The 21,035-nt window shown below is 37.7% G+C and overlaps 1 protein-coding gene across 5 annotated transcripts in view; it reads right to left on the minus strand.

Moving 5' to 3' along the window:
• Positions 1-2,013: 2,013 nt before the first annotated feature.
• Positions 2,014-21,035, minus strand: part of STAG2 (STAG2 cohesin complex component) — a 45,354-nt gene continuing 26,332 nt past the window's right edge. For all 5 annotated transcript variants that reach the window (XM_026702923.2, XM_026702924.2, XM_087941086.1 and 2 more), the window contains exons 15-34: positions 20,640-20,757; positions 19,936-20,039; positions 19,016-19,108; positions 18,346-18,435; positions 17,926-18,129; positions 17,596-17,666; positions 16,751-16,838; positions 16,537-16,617; positions 15,057-15,149; positions 14,100-14,274; positions 13,108-13,247; positions 12,695-12,796; positions 11,596-11,744; positions 10,289-10,417; positions 9,625-9,830; positions 7,778-7,967; positions 7,530-7,643; positions 6,788-6,914; positions 5,279-5,356; positions 2,014-4,213 (exon numbers count right to left, since the gene is read on the minus strand). In XM_026702923.2, coding sequence (XP_026558708.1) covers positions 4,190-4,213; positions 5,279-5,356; positions 6,788-6,914; positions 7,530-7,643; positions 7,778-7,967; positions 9,625-9,830; positions 10,289-10,417; positions 11,596-11,744; positions 12,695-12,796; positions 13,108-13,247; positions 14,100-14,274; positions 15,057-15,149; positions 16,537-16,617; positions 16,751-16,838; positions 17,596-17,666; positions 17,926-18,129; positions 18,346-18,435; positions 19,016-19,108; positions 19,936-20,039; positions 20,640-20,757 — 2,376 coding nt within the window. In that variant the 3' untranslated portion in view covers positions 2,014-4,189. The remainder of the gene's footprint in view (positions 4,214-5,278; positions 5,357-6,787; positions 6,915-7,529; positions 7,644-7,777; positions 7,968-9,624; positions 9,831-10,288; positions 10,418-11,595; positions 11,745-12,694; positions 12,797-13,107; positions 13,248-14,099; positions 14,275-15,056; positions 15,150-16,536; positions 16,618-16,750; positions 16,839-17,595; positions 17,667-17,925; positions 18,130-18,345; positions 18,436-19,015; positions 19,109-19,935; positions 20,040-20,639; positions 20,758-21,035) is intronic.

The raw sequence follows: 21,035 nt of genomic DNA on the forward strand, positions 1-21,035 counted from the left end.
TTGGGAAGGTCCCGTGAGCCAGTCCTTTGGTTGCTTCCAGGTTGGCCCCCGTGGGCCAGATTTAAACACCCCGCGGTCGCATCCAGACCACGGACACCCCCCCCCAGCCTATAAGTTTCCTTCCAACTCTTGTTAAATCTGTTGTGAACAATTCAATAAAGCTTTTTTGCATCGAAGGGTAGAAGGAGGGTTGAGAGAAGCGAAAGGAAATTTGTTTTCTATCAAGCCAGAGGCGGACCGTGGATCAAAGTGCTTTGCAAAATTCCTGCAGCAGCATGGATTTGTGATTTAACCTGGCATTGGAAAGAAAAACATTACTAATAAGCAAAATGTGTGTCCTCTGCTGTTTGCATGCCAGACTATATCAGACCTTTCCCTCATCGACTTCCTGCTTCCCGTGGCCTGTGTGTGCTGAATAATATTTGCATTTTCCCTCCGACAACATACCTTCCTCTCAGGGAGGAAATTCCTGTTCAACTTTTCTTCCAATCTGCTTTAAACAATCATTTCCTGAGGTCTCCCTCTGCTTTTATTTCCATTTTTTTTTTTTAGTAACGTAACAGAATCATTAAAAAGCCAGAAGGCCTGCTTGTTGCCAGTAATCCAGCATTCTCAAAATTAAAGCAACTGACAAAACTATTCCTTTATTGGGATTTTTTTTTAAAGCAATGTTTATTATTGACGTGCAATTAAATATAGCTCCTCGTTTTGCAGGGTGCCAGAAAGGAAACTAAAACTTGCCCATATTTTCCACACTTGTTTTCCACTTTTCCTGCCCTGTTGTTTATTGAGGTATTAATTTGTGCAAATGAAAACTGTCATAAGGGGAGGAAAGTGTGCGTAGGATGTGAAATCCAAGGACTAGAACTAGGAAGGGAAAAGGAATCAAAATATTTACTGTATTTTTGTTTTGTTTTTTGTTCTTTGGGCCTGAATCCAATCCCAGATAAAAATAGCCACTCAGCACGATTATTTTGCCAATGAGAATATTCGAAACATAAAGTTGGTGCTGTCTGAGATTGTTTTCTTGCAGATGTTTCATGACCCAACTAGGTAACAGCATCAGTGCTAGAAGGAAGTGGGAGGGTATGGAATGGAAAGAGGATTGTGGGGTCCCTTGGTGCTCTCTGAACTTGGTTGTTTTCTTGCAGACATTTCATTACCCAACTAGATAACATCAGTGCTAGAAGGGACTGGGGTGTGTGGAATGGAAAAGGACGCGACTACTGCGGGATCTTTGGTGCTTTCCGACCTTGATGGTTTTCTTGGCGGACATTTCATTACCCAATTAGATAACATCATTTTTTAAGGGCCGTTATAGCGTGTTGCTCAATGGTTATATATTAAGGACTGCCTATACATGGGTGCCCTGTTGTCTATTTCTATCCTAAACATTTTAAGGGTGTTATAAGTGAAACACCTGGGGAGGGGGGAAGCATTGTTTGGGTAGATTTTGTATTCTTGTTTGTCTGAATGCCCCACCCCACTGCTGGCTGTATCTGAGAAATACCCGTGACAGCAATTTCTCTAGGGCAGGCTGTCTTCAACCTGCCCTCTTCAGTTCTCAGCAGGAACACACACACACACACACACTTATTAGAACTAGGGACATGACAGCAGTCTTCCAATATCTGAGAGGCTGCTGCAGAGAAGATGTGGTCCACCCATTTTCCAAAGCACCTGAGGGCAGGACAGGAAGTAATGGATGGAAGCTAATCGAAAAGAGATCCAGCCTAAGAATGAAGGAGACATTTGCTGTCGATCTCATTCCGGGAAAAGGAGGGACAGTGTTAATGATTGAATTTTGTGGGGATGTGTCCACTGCATACATACACGTGTTAAAAAGAATTTGAGATCAGGTCTTTAAAAGTGTCAGTTCTATCTAAACAGCCTGCATTGTCCACTTGTTACTGAGTGTATTAAATATATACATGGAGACAAGAATGGGGGAGAGACCATCTTTTCCCAACTGAAGAAATAGTTAAGACCAATCATATCGCATAACATCTCTACTTTAAATTATTAACCCAATTAGTGCTTTATTCACATTTTAAAAACTTGTACAATTTATTACAAATATAAAACAGTGCAGTTTTCCATACATTATCCCAATTCTGAGACAAACACTTAAAAGACATGGAAAAAGCTTTAATTCTTATAAACATAACATTTTTTTATACCATTCACACTCTTTTTATTTTCTTCCTCTACCTTTTGATTCAAAAAGATCAAACTTACAACATACTGTAGGTTTATTTTTATTCAAAAAGTTACTTGTCTCAAGACATAAATACAAATCAGAAAACAGTACAATTAGGACGATAAAATGTGGAGGACAACAGGTTAAGGTAAATATATAAAACATTTTTAGTCTGAAAACGTAAAGCTGTAAGAACTGCTTTCACAAAGAAACTCCTTCAAGAGTAAGAAAAAAAAATCAACAAAATCATATATACAGTCCTCTCAGCAGTTCTATTTAAACGCAGTGGTGTAAAGAAGGAAAAGAAAGAAAGAAAGAAATATAGGCAGTATTTTAGACATGTGAATATTTATGCAAAATGGAGTTATGCAAAACTGGCTCTGTGTATTACATCATGATTTTCAAAATAATTATGTTATCAGGATCCTTTAGAGAATCTATGGTTTATGGCTACCACAGCCCAAGCTTTGATTATTATTTTTCCTTTTGTCTAAGAGGTTCTTCTATTTGCTTATTTGAAGAAATTATCATATTGCAAGCATATTAAGGCGAATGGAATGATTAGAAATAATATACCTCAAGAACTGAGAGACAACTGACAAAAATATACATTTGTGTTATAAGTTAATATTTCCTTTAAATGTCGTCTAGCTGCCTAAGCATGGCGAAAATGAATTATGTTGAAATGACATAAATCCATGGGTTTTAATTTTTTTTTAATTTAACTGTGGGGAAAAAAAAAACAATGAAATTCATTTAAAGCTTAGCTTTCAAAGAATATGATGGGAAACTGATGAAGTTCTATCACCCAATTCAATTTACATACAGAAGAAATGTCCTGTAACCTGTTAGAAGTATCATTAACCTGAAGACTGCTTGCAAAGACAAAGATAGATAAAACAATATAAAATACAAATTTAAAAATCATTTTAAAGCATGAATTCTCATGCTTAAATCTATTTTTAAACATTGTTAAACTTTCAATATATTTCTGAAACCTCATAATTTTTAAGTTGGAATTTAAAAGTAAGAAAAAACTAAAACTGCGCAATTATAAAATCAGCACCAATTTTTTTTATATATATATATATATTTATACTTTTTTATTTAAAATTTAGACCCCTATTCCCACACTCTAATAAGCTGTATATTTTTGTTTAGAATTTTTTTTTTCTGCAAACATACTACAATAAGCTTCTTTATTTGGAGACAAAATACAGTGGCACTACTGGAAGGAATCTCACAATATTACATTTGCTTTTCTTAAAGGACAAGCAAACTCTTAGGGTTAGAGATGGGTAAGCTGAAATGATATCAGTGCTTTCTGGCATTTATGATTCTTAAATTTTTCATGAATATGTAAAGGAAGCCTTGGTGTGTGTTGTTTCTTTTTTCTTTTTTTGAATATTCTATAATAATTTCTGAATTTTTAAAAAATCACTCGTAATTTATTTCCATGATTATCACAACCAAAAGTAAAGTTTCAGTTGACCAGAATTTAAATATCACATTAAAAATGCTTTTCTTTCATCTAATTACACAGATTTCCAAACTTCAAAATCAAATCGTCCCATTTTATTTTCACCTGATGCTTTCAATGATAATCTAGAAAATATATATATATATAATTGCTTGAGTATGTTCAACAATGACAGAAGTGCGTACACTAAGCACCTCTTTGATGCTAGGATTATTTTTTTTAAGTGATATTTATACTATGAGTTGGAAATAAACTAAACATTGTATAAATAAAATACTGGTTTCCCAACAGAAACAATAGCTTATCCTCAAGTCGTTTACTTGTCCTTTATTGTTCCAGGCAAAGAAAACTGCCCCCTTCAATGCACTGGATCTTGTAAGCACATCAATTCTCCTTAGAGAAAAAAATCTTGTTCAGAATATCATTGTTATCTACACTTTTTTAATTTAAAAATCTCCTCTTCCACAGTAGAAAATGACTTTACCACGGAGTTATTTGCTGAACTACTATTAAAACATTGATACCCCGAGAACCTAGAAGAAAAGAGAAAAAGGTTAAACGGTAAGGTTTTTGTCAAAGACTGAAAATACTTTTAGAATATGCCCAAAACATTTATCATTCAAATGATTAATTTCAAGGAGAAATCAGTGATGGAAGCTAGAAACCTTCCAAATGTCCCTGTTTCTTCTCAGACCATGTTAATTCCACCATTCTAAGGACAGTTTTAAATCCGGGACATCTAAGTTATTTTGAAAGCGCTTCAGAACATGGCTACTTTTTAAGCTTTGTTCTGATTTTTTTTTTTAAAAAAAAGAAAACACCAACACTTATAACAACAGAAGAACCACAAGACTTGCTCTATCATGTTTAATGTATGCTGCCCTCATGTGGTGGCATATAAGGACACTATATATATTTCCAATTTATGCACAGAATTTCTTTCTTCCATATTGTATCACGTGAGGAACCTGAGGAAGTTTTAAAAAGTTACAACAAGGCTGAAAAAAGTGACTTTGCTTAACAACCACAGGGAGGGAGGGAGGAGGCGTGTTTCACTTATAATAAAAATGGAAATTCTGGTCCCAACTGTGGTCCTAAAAGTCAAGGACTATCTGTACTTGAGACCCAGTCAAATATGAACAGAACAAACCTTGTGGGGTTTTTTGGGGGGTGGGTGGGTGGGTGGGGGGAACCACACATTAATAACGGAATCAAATAACAATATGGCCTTTTACTGGAATGTATGTCCTCTAGAGCAGGTTTTTAGTGATGTTACAACCTCATGCCTATTTTAATTACAATCTTTGATATGGTAATTTTATGCTAAGGTAGTCATCAAAGTTTGGGGCCCTTATGAGTCGCCTTGGACTTTGGGAAAGGCTGCGAAGGAATTCCTCTCCTGCCATTATCATTGCTTCCCTAGAAAGGCTCTGCTCATTTTCCGGTGCAGAGGTAATTCAGAATTATTCATAGGGATTCTCAATCACACCAGCCACCATAGCAGGGCCTAATATCCCACTCCACTTAGAAGGGTCACATACGATTCTCCACTGAGGAAAGAAACCACAATTCACCCAAACTTGTCACATCCTACTTACAGATTCATCCATGATTGATGCTGGGTCAAAGAAATCCGGCTTTAACTCTGTTCTTTCTCTTCTGTTCTTTGATGGTGGCTAAAAGACAAACCAGGGTTATCAGTGTATTGGACTGATTTAATTGTATTTATCCATGCAGTATCATTGGAATATGTGACAATTCTGACATAAAAGAGGCCAGCTTTGCATACATCTATCTAGGAAGAGAAAAAAACAGTTGGGCTCAGTCTCCGGGAAAAAAGACATGTGCCAACCCATCCATGAATTCTCCAATCATCGTGCTGGAGAAAAGGCTCAGCATTTAAACGAAGACAAATCAACATTTTAAGCGGAAAAAGCCATTATAGAATATAGCCAATCTTTTAAAGCAGGGGTCTCCAAACTTGGCAACTTTAAGATGTGTGGATTTCAAAATGGTCAGATATGAAGAACTATTAGTTAATCAGGGGAAGTTAAAAATGATTGATAAATTAAAAGAACAAGATATAATTATAGATTGGTGGTCATACTTACAAATTCAGACAAAATTTAGGAAAGACTTAGAAGAACAAGGGATAGAAAAGGACTTACAACAACTGGATCAAATTTTGAAAGGCAAGGAGATCAAATTTATAACTAGAATGTATAACTATTTGTTGGAAGTGGAATTAGAAGAGGAAATAGTAAAGGGATCAATGATTATCTGGGCAAAAAATGTAGGACATAATATAAATTTAGAGGATTGGGAAAAATGTGAATTGATAACTATAAATTGACATTGTCAACAGCATTTAAAGAAAATCAATATAAAATGTTTTGTAGGTGGCACTTAGCCCCAAGCAAGACTGGCCAAAATGTATCCAAACACAAAAGCAGAATGTTGGAAATGTAAACACAAAGAAGGAATGCTCTTCAATATGTGGTGGCAGTGTCCAGAGGTTAAAAAATATTGGATAAGGGTACAAAGATGGTTATTAGAAATTACAGATCACAAATTAGAACTTGAACCGGAAACATTTGTATTAGGAATAATTAAGGGAAAATTGAGCAAGGTCATCCGATACATCATCATTATACATATCATAACTGCGGTGAGAATAGCCTTTGCACAGGGATGGAAGAAGGAACAGGTACCATCTGAAGAAGACTTGACACCAAAAATAATGGATTGTGCAGAACTGGATAAATTCACAATGGAATTAAGAGGCAAAGATGATTTGGACTATTATGCGATTTGGGACAGGTGGTACAAATGTTTGGAGGATAGAAATAAGAGTTGATGTTTACGTATAAAAGGAGAGGTATGTATTAATAACGACACGAACACTGTTAATGTGAATAGAGATTTGTATTTTTGTTTTTAAAAAATCAAATATATATATAAAAAAGGATGCGTGGATTTCTGGGAGTTGAAGTCCACACGTCTCAGTTACCAAGTTTGGAGATCCCTCTTCTAAAGGAAGGAGAATGGTTTGTTTGTGTGTGATTTTTTTTTTTTAAAGCAACAAGGGATAAGTAACCAATGCTTACTAGGTCTATGTCCATGGTGTCAAAGTCCATGCCTTCATTGAGATCCTCAATGCGCCCTTCTGATGACATCATCACATCTTCGACGATGGGCTCTTCGTCGTCCTCTATGAGACTAGTGCCACGTCGGCTAAAGAACATTTCAACACGGATGTGAATGTCACTCAGTCACGCAACACCGAGCGGTTCTTTCAGCATAAGAACTGCCAACCCCGTCTAGAATGATCTTATCATGGAAACATCATTAGCCTTTGTGAGGAGGCTCAGCCCCACTTTTCACAGGAGGGTTTAAAAACACTCCTTTGCTGGATGATTTCGAGCAGGCTGTTTTGCCCTCCTCCAATGCTTCAAGCTCAAAACCCTTCTGATAAAAATCAGGAGAAAGAGCCTTAAGACCTCCTTGAACTCTCAAATGTTCTAGACTCCAATATCTGAATAGCTTATTTTCCGTGTTAGTCAAATAATCTTCAGTATCACTCAATACTTATTAGAGAGCAGGGGGCTTAACTCAAAAAAAATCATCATTTCTCTTTTTCTTGGTAACCATATTTGGTGATGTTTGTCTGAAGCATTAATATAACACAGCTCTACTTTTTATCCAGAAAAGTTATCTTTGAGGGGAAAGTTTAATGCTGCTATCCTAAGAAGACTTGCATAAAATTGCTGCAACCTCATTTCTCACTACCGGTGGCACAAGTGCGCAAAGCCAGTGCCTGGCTTGGGACAACGGCCATTGTGTACTCACATGGCGTGCTGCAGGTTGGTTCTCAGCTTCACGTAGTTCATAGCTGCCCTCTCCTGCTGTTGCCTGGCCGCTTCCTCCTGCTGCCTTTGAGCCAGCATCCATGTTACCTGCGTACTGGAAGGAATAACACCTTTCTTTACAAAAAAGGGAACCGGTGTGGTATTCAAGTGGGGGGGGGGGTATGGCCCACTTAAAACCGGTGCAGTATTCGAGCAGCGGGTAGGGCCCAATTAAAAGCAAGCATGTACTTGTAGTCGATGGGTGGCTGATGGTGCTCGGGTTGCATGGGGTAGACGCCCATGTAGTTCTCTTCCGGTCGCAACCTTTTGGGCTCCCTCATGATGGTGGAAGTAAGCTGCGGCGTCTGTAACATGATGGGCGTGTGCAGGGTCTGCTCCCTGTTCAGCCACAGGCTGTCGCTGCTGCTGCTCTCCTCGGCTGCAAAAACAAAGCAGCAGCCCTGCATCAATTCAGAATCCATGTGCTCCTCGGACAGTATCTGTCATCTGTGGGGGGTCCTTGGTGCTCCCTGGAGCTTGGTGGCTTTCTTGCAGACATTTTATTGCCAGACTATCAAATTTTCCCCAAAATGCGACCTATTCCAAAAGTTAGCCCTAGCTTGATTTTTACACATGCATCCAACATAAGCCCTACCCCCAAAATAAACCTTAAGATCCCACTCACTCCAGGGTGCATGGGTAAAAATTAAGATTGGGTGGGGGAAGACAGTTGCAGCCAGGCCTCGCGCAACTTGACTTCATTTTTTCTGCAGCCAGCAAGGCTTTCCTGAAGGCCTCTGTAGCCAATAAGAGCTTCGGATTGATTCGGAGCTCTGTTATTGGCTGCAGAGGCATTCAGGAAAGCCTTGCTGGCCAAAGAAGTTCCTGAGGGCCTCTTGACAGCAAAAAGGGAGGCCGGGGGCAACACGCGCAAATGAGGTGAGTCAGTGGATGACACCCCCAAAAAAAAAGACCTGGTGCTTTTTGGTGTTTAAAAAAAAAGATAAGGTCTTATTTTGCGGGAAACATGGTAGGTATCATCAGCAGTGTTAGCCTAGCTGTCAACTTTGAATGGAACTTAGCAGAAGCCATTTTTTCTATTCGTCAGCTGCCACACACAGTGGGGAGGGGGAAGGAGGATGAAATGAGTTGCTAGACAAAACACAGAATTTTCTCCTCGGAACCAAGGTCATCCCTACAGGTGGTGGATAGGGATGGGGAGGAGTGCCTGGAGAGCCCAACAATTAACCTAATTGGACAACGTGACCTGTAACTTTTGGGGAGGGAGTTGTTTCCTATTTTAATTATATTGAAACTGCAGGAAACATTTAAAGTTGGTTTTCCATTTAATTATGCCAATATGATATACTCAATAAAGAAATTGTTAGAGGAGGACCTTAGCCTCAGAGTTCTGATTTGCTTGGGTTTGTTAGTTGGGTTCATGACACTAGTGTTCAAATAAGCTGTGAGTACCATTGCTTACAAAGCATGGTCTACAACATCTGTCTGATTATAATTGAGAGGTAATCTTGGTTAGCGTTAATCTTAAGTTCTCCTAATACAAATGCAAAACAGAAAGCACCATTCTGATGGGAAACAAACCAAGAAGGCTCTTGATTTGGAACAATGTGGGGGATATAAATACAGGTAGTCCTCTACTTGCAACCATGGTTGGGCCCCAAATTCCCACTGCCAAGCAAGGTGGCTAACTAAGTGAGCTGTGTCTCATTTTACAAACTTTTTTTCCCACAAGTGTTAAGCGGATCCCTGCAGTTGTTAAGTGAATCATATGGTTATTAAGTAACTCTGGCTTCCCCAATTGACTTTCCCTCCCAGAAGCCAGCTGGGGAGGTTATAAAAGGTGATCATGTGACCATCGGACAGCGCAACTGTCATAAAATATATGCCAGTTACCAAGTGTCTGAATTTTGATCATGCGATCCTGAAGATGCAATGTAAGTGTGAAAACCGGTCATAAGCCCCTTTTTTCCAGTGCTGTTGTAACTTTGAATGGCCAGTAAATGAATGGTTGTAAGTGGAGGATTACCTGTATAGACTCTTATACACCAAGGAAACCACAATAAGTAACTGCAAACCTTCAGGGAGTTTCCGCTTCCCTGTAGCTGGTTTTGTCTTCTTGTTCCTTACTGTCGACCCTCTATTACTAATCCCACTGATGACTGACATTGTGTCGTCATCACCCCCGGCTAGCAAAGAATTCCTGTAAGACATGAGTGGGAGCCACACATCTTCTCTTCGAAGAGACATTTGAAAGGTCATGAACTTCTCCAGATAAGCGTACCTTCAAAAGGAAAGGAGAAGCACGGGATTACTAGAAATACTTCCTGGATCGTCTTTTAAGTTCATGAATGAATTATTAAAGTTAGCTACTGCTGCTGTTCAAAATTCTAATATGGAAGAGATAATGGGTTATCTGTATGGTCACCGATTTTCTGATAATATATTTTTGTCACCATAAATGACATGTGTCAACTAATCTTTTTTTATTTCTCCTCTACTAAAAAATAATTACAAAAAGCTTGGAAAACCTGGAACACGGTTAGATAGACTTTTACAACTGGAATGAACCAGAGGAAGTATTTCTTCTTCCTCCCGGTTCTTCGTAGAAATTTTTGTTTTTCCGTATCCTGAAAATCAGCAAGGAGTTGCCCAACTTGTTTTAAGACCAGTTTCACTGAAAATTTAAAACCTCTTGACTAAACTTCTAAAACAATGTGAAAATAACCATAAAGTACTTACACTGTTTTTTTGTCTTGCCTGAGAAGTTTGGAAGAGAATTCGCTCAATATATCAAGAAATGCCAAATTTAAAGGTGGATGGCTTTCTCCTTGTGGGTTAGGCTCTTTAAAAGCAAACTCTATCCCATCTCTGGAAAAAAATAATAATTCAAGTGAGCATCGCTAAGAGTATTTTTATTGTGCTTTCCTGACACAAAAGAGCTCGACATCAAACCCTGAATATTTCAAAAGAACAGTATTACATTTCAATCAGTGCTGCTATATTTAAGACACACGGAGTAAATTATATGCCTCTCACAAGTGAGAAATTTATTTGGGGTCAAAGCCAGATTTAGTCATAGCCAAAGGGGATACAGGATTTGAACGGATGACGAATTTAAATCTCAGTGATGTGCATGAAGTAAAAAAAAAAAAGTGTTTTGCTCAAACCCCAAATGCATCACATTCTGGAAATCGTGCCAAACCAGACCAGCTGAGTTGTGGTTCAGTGGAAATAAAACTCAGCAGGAACCCAGAGCGAGTTTGTCACCTCCTCAGCAGCTCCCAGCGTGGCACATCCCACCAACTCCCCTGGGGGCCGACTTCCCCTGCTCAGAAATCACTGCTGTTTCCTTGGCTTTTTCCATTCTTAGCCAGTTGCTGAAATCTCGTTCCAACCAGAATAATCATTACTTCTATCCACAGCCCCTGAATTTTGGTTTTAGACACAAACTACCTGAAACCAGCAGTTTCCTATACATTTTTGCATATAAACCCAATATATTCCGACAGATACGCTGGTTTGAATTTGTTTTTCTCTAATTTATTATTCTAGTTTGTGTAGATTAACAGAAGGTATATAACCAAGAGTGCTGGCTGAGTTTGCATGCAAAATGTGTCTGGAACTATCCTCATTATTAGCAGGAATAGTGCATATGGCCAGTAATCTAGAACAGACGTGATCTTACTAAAAACACCATATAAAGGCTTAATGTCGGTTAATAGAACAGCAAAGAAACCTAGTAAAATCGTATCAGGACAGTCACAACAAGAACCAAAAACCAACATCTATGTCCCTATAGATGGCAACTACTTATTTCTTTAATATTTATTACCAATGTTTTCTCTTCTTCCCGTTCTGACTACAGCATCAAGTATGGTGAACAGTTGTAAGTGTAAATATATTTACATTATATTTAACTATCTTATTTATTTCATGTCTTATCAATTACGCTTATTTGGGGGGTGGGCTCTTTTCATCTGATGGTGAAAAGGAAAAGCATGATGGAGGCAAAGTCTTTGCAAAGTAAATAAAAAGTCAATAATTACTTGTGTAACATAGCAATGGCTTCTCTTGTTTTCAGCTGATCGAGTCCAAATGTTAAAGCGAAACGCCGAGCCAGTTCCTTAATCCCACTGAAAGACGGCGATGATCTATCAAAATTATACCCATTTTCTTGGATCATCTCATTGAAAAGCTGTGTAAACAAAACATGTTTTCCCCAATCATAATACAACTTGTGTGTTACTTAACAGCACTGTTTCAGGAGTATTTTAATGCACTCTCTCTTTCTCTCTCTCCTAACATTATTAAACCCCTACAAAAAAACTGGGCTTCAAACAACACTTTATTTAAACCTTTCAATATTATATTTGGCTTACATTTCAGCAAATATGCAGGAATGAAAATAGGTTTAAAGACTACTTTGTAAAAGCACAACTATAAAGTTTACTGAATCCTCTACAAGCTGATCTCCTGCACTCAATGACAAGAAATCAATGAAATGTCTGAATGTCGTTTTTCTGGTTCACCCAAATACAAAAATTCTCCATGTATGGTCTGTCTACTACTCTCTCACAAGAGGTAGGATTGGAATAGAAAACTTTATGAGTGAATCATCTTGTTCCCCCATTCTTTAGGATAATTTGGGGGGTGATATGTCACCCTGCTTTACAGTGGTACCTAAGATCCCAAAATAAAAGTTTATGTCCAATTGAGCTGTTCAAACGTGTGAAGAATCTTTTAATTATTTCATTAGAAGTAATCTCCTTCTTCAGAAATTCTACACTTTTTAAACAATTTGAAATTGTTTAAAAATAATTAAGAGATTCTTCACATGTTTGAACAGCTCAACTGGACACTGAATTGTTCAAATGTGTGAAGAATTTCTTATTTCATTAGATGTAACCTCTCTGCTTCAGAAATTCTACACTTTTTAAACAATTGAAACTTGCCTAACATGCAGAATACTATTTTAATTATACTAGAGGTCTTTCTATGCATTTTGGATTATTTTTATCACTATTAATAAAACTTGCCCAACAGAATTACATATAGTGGTAATATTGACTCTTTTTAGTTTTTTTTTTAATAAGACTTGTCTTTAACCAATAACCGATATGGGTATGTGGAATAGCAAAAACATACCTGCTGTAAACTGAGAATCAATGTCTTTGCACACTGAATTTTGTCTATTTGCCTCGTTTTACTCATTGTTTCTTTGATGATATCTCCGTAGTCGTTGTAATACTATCAAGGATAAAAATACAGGTAGTTTCAACTTCAATTAGAATAAAAATATTCCTCTGTGAGTAACATGAAAGAGTGTTGGAGACAAAGAGCAGAACTAAAAGTAGTTTCATTTCAAACTGAAGGAATTACATGGTAACTTGCTTTAAATATGTTTATTTATTTTCTGCTTTTAGCCAAGGCAACAAGAGTTATCCAGAAGGACTCCCTTAATAATGAAGAAAGAAGCCTTCAGAGATTTAATACAACCACATTCATTCCGTATTTCTATATGAGAACCTCAGAACCCCTTCCCAGTAGGCTTTGATTACCTTCATATATTGCTTAAAAATATCTGCAGCAGTGTTCATTTCCACCACGGTATATACAATAAGTTTACAAAAAGCCGCAAGCAAATTTCTTCTTTTGTGCAAAGCTTCTATCTTACTGGCTTCATCATCCTGCTGTCCATCTTTAACGAAAGAAAAAATAATGTACATGAGCATTCACTCAAGAACAGGCATTCAGATATGATTGCAGTATCAACTGTATCTTTATAACCTGGTTTTGCCCTGCAGTATTCTAACCAGGTAACAGTTCATAGCAAGAAAAGAATCCGATGTTTTGTTAACTACCAAAAATAGACTGAAAGATTTAAAGTGGTATAGTCCCCATTAGTATTACTTTCAAATGAACTACTCAAAAAAGCCTTTTTGTTTCTGAGTTCCAAAATTAACAAAGCCTTTAAAAAGATAACCTAAATTCTTAGAGTAGCTGGTTAAGTTTTAAACTTGTTTTCAGATCTCTGGTCAGTTTTTAAAATCACTTGAGCGATGGAATTTTAAGGAAGTTCAGACAACAGCTCATCAAACATGCAATATAAAAATTCAGAGCATACTAAGGACTCCACACATCAGAAAAAAATAACTATAGCTTCAAGAGCAAAGTGACCCAAGATAAGATGAAAACAGAGCTCAAGGTCTCTTAGCTTTGCATATGAGAAATACTTCATTCCAGACCTTCTCAAGGATGGGGAGGAAGTCGGGGAGAGAGACTTCAGCAGGACAAATAAGGCTGAGCGGGTTGTATCTCTACATCTCAAAGCAGACAGGACTAAAGTCCTACTCTTTTCTAACTGAACAACTTCCTTTGGAGACCAACTAAGTACTCTGTGGAGACCAAGATCTAACCCTGCAATTCCTGTTGTAACCTCCATGTCTGGCTAAGTAAAAAAAAAATTACTACAATTCAGGGAGAAAAAGAGAAGTGAGAACCTGTTGCTACCAAAAAGAAATTCTAGAGACACATTTCTACAGCCTCATACCTGCACTGTTGCTATCCTCATCCTGGTCAATAAAGACATGATCAAGAATAAAACTCAGGAGTTCGGACTGTAAGGAAGAATCAGGAGAGTAAACTAATGGCTCTAACATGTCACGTGCTCCTGACATGATCTGATGGCTGAAGATCATTAACACGTCACACAAAATAGTGAAGGCCTGCAAGGGAAGGAATGAGAGGTGTTGTTAACATCACAGAAGGTCTGCAAAGGCTTGAAGAAATGTTATGGTTTAAACTTTGTATTAAGTCTTGGGGGTCCAAGGTGAAGAAAAGATTGAGAACCACTGCCTTGGAAAATTATCCCAAAGGTGCTTTTTCAAGAGGCAACTGGACTTCCTGGTTTTTCTTTGAAGATGCTTCTCCGAGAAGCTTCTTCAGCTCTGAAGAAGGATGAGAAGCAAAACATCTTCATAGAAAAACCAGGAAGTCCAGTTGCCTCTTGAAAAAAAAAACACCTTTGGGACAACCATGACCTGGAGGACTGAGAACCTCCATAGACACTTAGAAAATTGTGTTAACATACCTAACTACATTTTTTAAAGTACTGTCTCAAATACAAAACTGTCTCGTTGAATAGAAGTCCATTCAAAGTTATTATTTGGAACTAACAGATTTATTATTCATTCTTACAGCATTATCTTTTCTTGTATTTACTGTGTACTTTTACCTTAGCTGTACTGACTTGCTAGTAATGAAAGTATACTATCTTTTATACAAATATATGACTTGGCACCTTTACTTTCAAAAAGTATACAGACCTCTCCTATTTCAATACAGTTGGCAGGGCAAAAAATGAAATAAAGCAAAGGCTTTCAGGTCTGTTTTATTAACCAGGGCACACAAATAACGCTACACTTTCCTATACACAACTGTTAGTGCAGATGAAAAATTATTTCTGCATTAAAAGTGTCTAACGGTCAGGTATTAATCTGTGACTAACCTGTTCTTTAACAGCAGTATTTACATTGGTAAGGTAGTGCTGACAGATTTGACAAAAAACTCTCATCTCTTTCTTTAAGCGTAGAAGGTCGTCCTGAGAAATGAAAGAATATTAAACAGTGAGTGTGTTTATTTTGAATCAAACTCGCATGATGAATAGAAGTGAGCATTTTTTTTTCCTAAAAGAAGTGGAAGAACTTTTTCTATGGAGGGGAACAGTAATGTAATGTAAAGCTTCCCGTAATAATTCAGGTTGTTCGATCTACCTCTGCAAATCAGAAATAAGATCCTATCTTCTACCCCTCTTCATATTGCAAAGAGGAAATAATTCTCATATTACTCCAAGGTCAGCTATTTTTACCCTGAGTGTACTTCAAATGGAGTTTTTACCCCATGTTCTGACCCAAACTGTTTCCAATAAAACCAACATGAACCAAAGGGAACAGAAACCTTTTAATGATTCTTAGGAATCCCTGGTTAAAAGGATGCTGCAAACTAATTAACTTTGATAAGCACAAGCCTCGCCAAAACTGTGCAAGGCTACCAAGAATAACAGATAAGGCTACCTAGAGATATTTTACAACACAAGAGTCTTCAAAAACCAACTTAAGATACTGCAATGTCCATGAGACTCGAGTTTCAAAACATCTTTGCTTCCTACAAAGAACGTCTGCTTCACAGTTTGCTTTTATCTTCTTGAAGGAGGGTCCATTACCTTGCAGCCTTACTCCCGAGTCGCCCGTGCTGCTGCAGCTGCTCTTTTCTGTGAGCAGCCCTGCGCACATGTGCACTTGGCACAGGCTCCTTGGGAACCTCCTCATCGCTGCTGCCAGCCCCCACAATCTCTGAAGGCAGCAGTCCACTCCCTAATGGTCCTGGCCCCTCATCTGAGTCCTCGCTCTCCTCAGCCATCCACACCTGCTGCCGACTAACCACAACACCCCAATATAGGTATAGCTGCATGTGTGTGCGCACACACACACATACATGCACGCTCAAAGACAGGATTTAAGGATATTGGTCAACTTCCCAATAAGGAACCCTAAAAGTTCTGTATAATGTATAGGTAGTCCTCAGCTTACAACCATTTGCTTAGTGACAATTTGAAGTTATATAGGAAAAAGAGAGTTATTTTCACGCTTACAAACCATTGCAGCTTCCCTGCGGTCAGGTGATCAAAATTTGGACAGTTGGCAACTGGCATGAATTTATGACAGTTGCAGTGTCCCGAGGACCTTCTGGCAAGCAAAGCCAATGGGGGAAGCCAGATTCACTGAACAACCGTGTGTTCCTATCCTAACAACTGAAGTGAGTCACTTAACACCTGTGGCCAAAATCGTCGTCAAATGGGGCAAAGCACACTTAACCACCGTCTTGCTTGGCCACAGACACGTTGGGCTCCCTTGTGGTTGTAAGTCGAGGATCACCTGCACTCCATTCCCATTCCGACTGAAGTTTTTCCCGGTGCCGCCAGCACTTACCTTGGTAGAACTGCTCTCGGCTACTTTCGCTAGCTGCCAGAGGATTACATAGTGAGTACACTGCAGTGCGTGAATAACTATCTGTGTTTCGAAAAGAAACAAAGAAAGAAAGAAAGGAAAAGTTTGGGAGTAAGGCATGATCGCTCTCAGCTTGCTCTATTATTTAATATTGTCCTTTTAAAGGGACCAATTTTTTTAAAAAATAAATACTAACCTGTTCGGGCATATCTCCATTCTCAATGCCTGTTTTTAGTAACTTGTAGTTACAACTAAACAAGTCCCACCTTGACAGATCATGTGCACTGGAAATTAAAAAAAAAAAAAAAAGAAGCATGAAGGCCTTTGATTCATTGTTTCTTCTCACACTACACTGAACTGATAGAACAAGCAGGGACTGTGGTCATCGAACAACTGAATGGCTTCCCTTTGTAAGTGGGTTCTGCTACATGCTCCTATCAAAAGAATTTCAATGTAAGCACAAGGCCCCAATCCATGGAGATGCAAAGCTCTGGCCATTTATTTATTTGATTTTTATCCCGGCTTTACTGTTGTTTATAATTCAACATACCTAATACTCCTCCCTCCTATTTTCCCCAAAACAAACAACCCTACAGAGTTGGTCTGAAACAGTGGGACTGGCCCAAAGTCACCCAGCTGGCTTTCATGCCTAAGGCAGGACTAGAACTCCCAGTCTTCCTGGTTCCTAGGCCATCACTTTAACCATTAGACTATTTATCTTGCCCCCAACCTATTTTCTTTTAAAGGAATGCCACAGAGAGGCATGTATAAACATGTTTGTTATTCTGACTAAATAATCTAACTGTATAGAATGCATAGTGGTGTCCTGGTATCATTTTTTCACTATCTAATATCACTATCAGTACTCATTAAAGGCAGAATGAGGAGAGCGATCCTAGCAAGGCATAGCAGAAGTTGAAACAAAACAAAAGCGAGTGGACCTTTTTTAAAAAAATGTATGTACAATAAAATGATTCATAAAGCCTCCAAAGAAACAAAACTAATGCCATCAAAAGATGGACACTCTGTTGCTGTACTTACTTGTGAAAAGCAGTAATTCGCTTTAATGTTGACAAGACCTGATAGGCATCGTCTTCATCAGGTTCTTCTCCCTAGGTTTAAAAAGTTGCAGAGTTGCAATTCAGCCAATGATTTCGAGAAGTCAAAGGATGAGCTTCTGCTGTATTTTAATATTAAGAAATATTAAACAGAGAGAGGGGGAGGGAGGGAGAGAGGGAGGGAGGGAGGGAGGGAGAGAGAGAGAGAGAGAGAGAGAGAGAGAGAGAAGAGAAGAGAAGAGAAGAGAAGAGAAGAGAAGAGAAGAGAAGAGAAGAGAAGAGAAGAGAAGAGAAGAGAAGAGAAGAGATGTACCTCCTGCAGAAAATCTTCAAGAAGCCGGTTGAATTTATCTGCTAGTTCATCTATGAGCTGGCTTCTTGCAATATCTACTCGGTTAAAGATGGTGAATTCCTCATTACAGAGGGCGTGGTAAGTTTTAGAACAAGCTTCCAAAACGTCAGTATCTGTGTGCTTTTCTACAATATCCCGGATCTGTCGTAATAAGGCATCCAAATGCTAGTAAACAGACAGCAAAAAAAAAGAAGAAGAATCAATTGGCCATCAATTTTCTGATGTGTTTGTTCAAATTCCTGTTCACTCACTCCTAAAAGAACTGTGTTTAACTATTGTGACAGTACAAACAGTCATTTCTTTAGCTGCAGAACCCACAGGGGAAGGCCAGCTTTGGGTCAAGAGATCTGTTCAGTTTTCATCCGGTTTTCCTTGGCTTACCTTTTCTAATCTCCCTGTTGTGTAGATCTCCAAATCAAAATATTGTGGCAACTGTAACAAGTTGGTGACTTTCTCTGCGTCTATAGAATACTGTGGAGATGGATGACAATTCATTAAATCCCAAACCTTTCCCCATAAAATCAGTGTTTCACTTATCACAATTCCAAAGGTGAGTTTCATTAAGAAATCTAAAATGTTCAGTATTAGACAATGGGGACACAGAATTAGCAAACGTTCATAAAACAAATAATCTGAATGTTTCACCAAGTTTAGCAAAAAGACTGAATCCCAGGAGCAGCTAAAAAGACCCCACACTTTTTGAAAACATGGAGAGCTGTCACCAATAATAGTTTAATCAAAACAGGCTAATCAACTATTTACTTTGTTATAAGACAGCTTCTTATGCAACTGTGACTTAAGCATTGTAGGAGATGAGCAGATGGAGCCTGATGGCGGGGTAAAATATGTCATCAGTTTGGAGTCACTACGCTCTACGAGAACCAGCCCCCTGTCCAGCCCCCATGAATTCCGCTGATTCTTATCTGCTGCCAATTTCTTTTGACCGTTAGTAGATCAGATTCATCATACTTCTGTACTCCATTCCAGCTCCTGGTCTCCTGTGCCTAACAAGCATGCCATTAACATAGAAACAAAAATAAAAATCACTCACTTTTGCTAAAAGCTGAGGAAGTGCGATAGCAAAAAGCTCTGTGATCTTAGTTCTGTCATCCAACTGGGTTTTTTTCTCCTTCGCTGTAAGGACCTAAGTCAAAAAAAAAAAAACAAGGATCAGCAAGATTAAAGAACTGATATTATCAGCATCTATGGGATGCAATTCATTAATAGGCAATATCCTGTACATGAGACAAATTCAAATACATTTCAAGAAGGATCCATATTCTCGTAATTAAGAAATTATTTCCAGTGTTCTTCCAAACATGACATTTTGTTATTCTAAAGGAACTGTTTCAGTCACCATTCAGAGGGATCAAGATTTTTTTCGCTAATGTATGCTCAATCTGGACTAAAGAAAGGGAATGCAGTAGATGTCTGAGCAGCTTTAGAATGACGGCTTTGCACATGAATTCTGTTGTAGGGCTTTTTTTAAATAGTCACCAGAATTCTGCTGTGTAACAGTTTTACCTAAAAATTAGAATTAAGTGCTATGACTGTATCAAGCAAATAAAATCGGGATTTCAAGACCTTCAAGTGGTTCAATCTGACCCCAGAAATAGAAGATTTACTGAGGCTAAAAATAACACATTTTCACTGTCTACTGTAGGCATGTATTCTGATTCCAGAGAGATGATGTTATACACTTATTTTGAATTGCACACAGTAGTATTACAATGAATATGAAATGTTAAAGGCTAGTGCATAATTTTCTTAGAAATTATAGGTTATCTTGATGTTTCTTTCAACAACTGTGAGTCTACTGCTGATGTAATGCACACTGGCTTAAAACCCAAATACAGTGGATAACTATTAATACACTTCATTTTTTTCTGAAAAAAATAAATAAAAATGAAATTAGCTGGACAATATGTTAGTATTATGTTTATAGCATTTAAATTATATACATACACATACCCGTTTTCCTGTGCCTCTTCCTACAGGGGGATGACATTCAGCTGCCTGTCTAATTGTACACAGCATTATTTCAATTAGTGCACTTTCCTGTTTGTCTGTTAAAGCTGAAATTATTAAAAAAGGGAAAAAAAAGATGTCATTTCTTTTATTCATGTATGTTAAGAACCACTTGAACATACCATAAGATTTAATCACAAGAATTGTTGGTAAATTTTTTGTTTTGTACCTCAAATTAAAACTTGCAGATTACTATACTAAATTAGCTACTATCATGATACCAGAACTAAACAGAAAACAAACTGATCTAGATGGAATATTTAAATACCTGAAATTCTTATGCCTTTTCAGGCCTCTTATTCTAAATTTTCTTTTAATATAAATATTTAATAAAATAACTGTTCTATTTTTATATGTAATGAAATATGCTAGCAATAATTAGAATAAGTTACTACCACTGTTTAATCACTGCTCATTTTTGCAAATAAATTCATTTTAGAGATGTATCACAGGGCATTTCTGTAAAAATTTGAAAACTCAAATCTACATGATTATAATTTCTAAACTTACTTACTCAAAGTTTTCTAAGTTATTTTATTTTTAGCTTATATGATTTGGTTGAATTTCTTTTACTTTCTTGAAGTTTGGGACAACTATCCTGGCATATGCATTTTAAAACATGCTTTTAAGACAGAGTGAAATCTTACGTTCTTCTCCATTTAGGGGTTCTTCCAACAGAAGGCTATTCATACATTCCCAGTCCTTCAAAAGGTCAGTTGCACAATCCCACATGCTGTCCACCAAATAAGCAGCATGCTCATGTAACTGAAAAAGAGTCAGAGGTGTTTACCATGCTTTTTATGAGAAGCTTCCCCGAAGTGCTATTAAAAAGGCAAACACCATTCATAATTTGAGGGAGAAAACGTATACTTGTAGAAGAAAGGCCTGAACTCTGTGCTAAAAAATGTTGTGTTATTTGCCTCAGACCCATCATGTCTTCTCATTTTTAAACATTACTTTTCATCAACTAAAACTTGTTCGCTGAATTTACTGGATTTCAATTGGCTTTGCGATTCAAATGATCCTTTACTGGAGAACAATCC

Source organism: Pseudonaja textilis, chromosome 12 (assembly GCF_049901715.1).
Source record: "Pseudonaja textilis isolate UNSWEBS1 chromosome 12, rPseTex1.2, whole genome shotgun sequence".
NCBI lineage: Eukaryota > Metazoa > Chordata > Lepidosauria > Squamata > Elapidae > Pseudonaja > Pseudonaja textilis.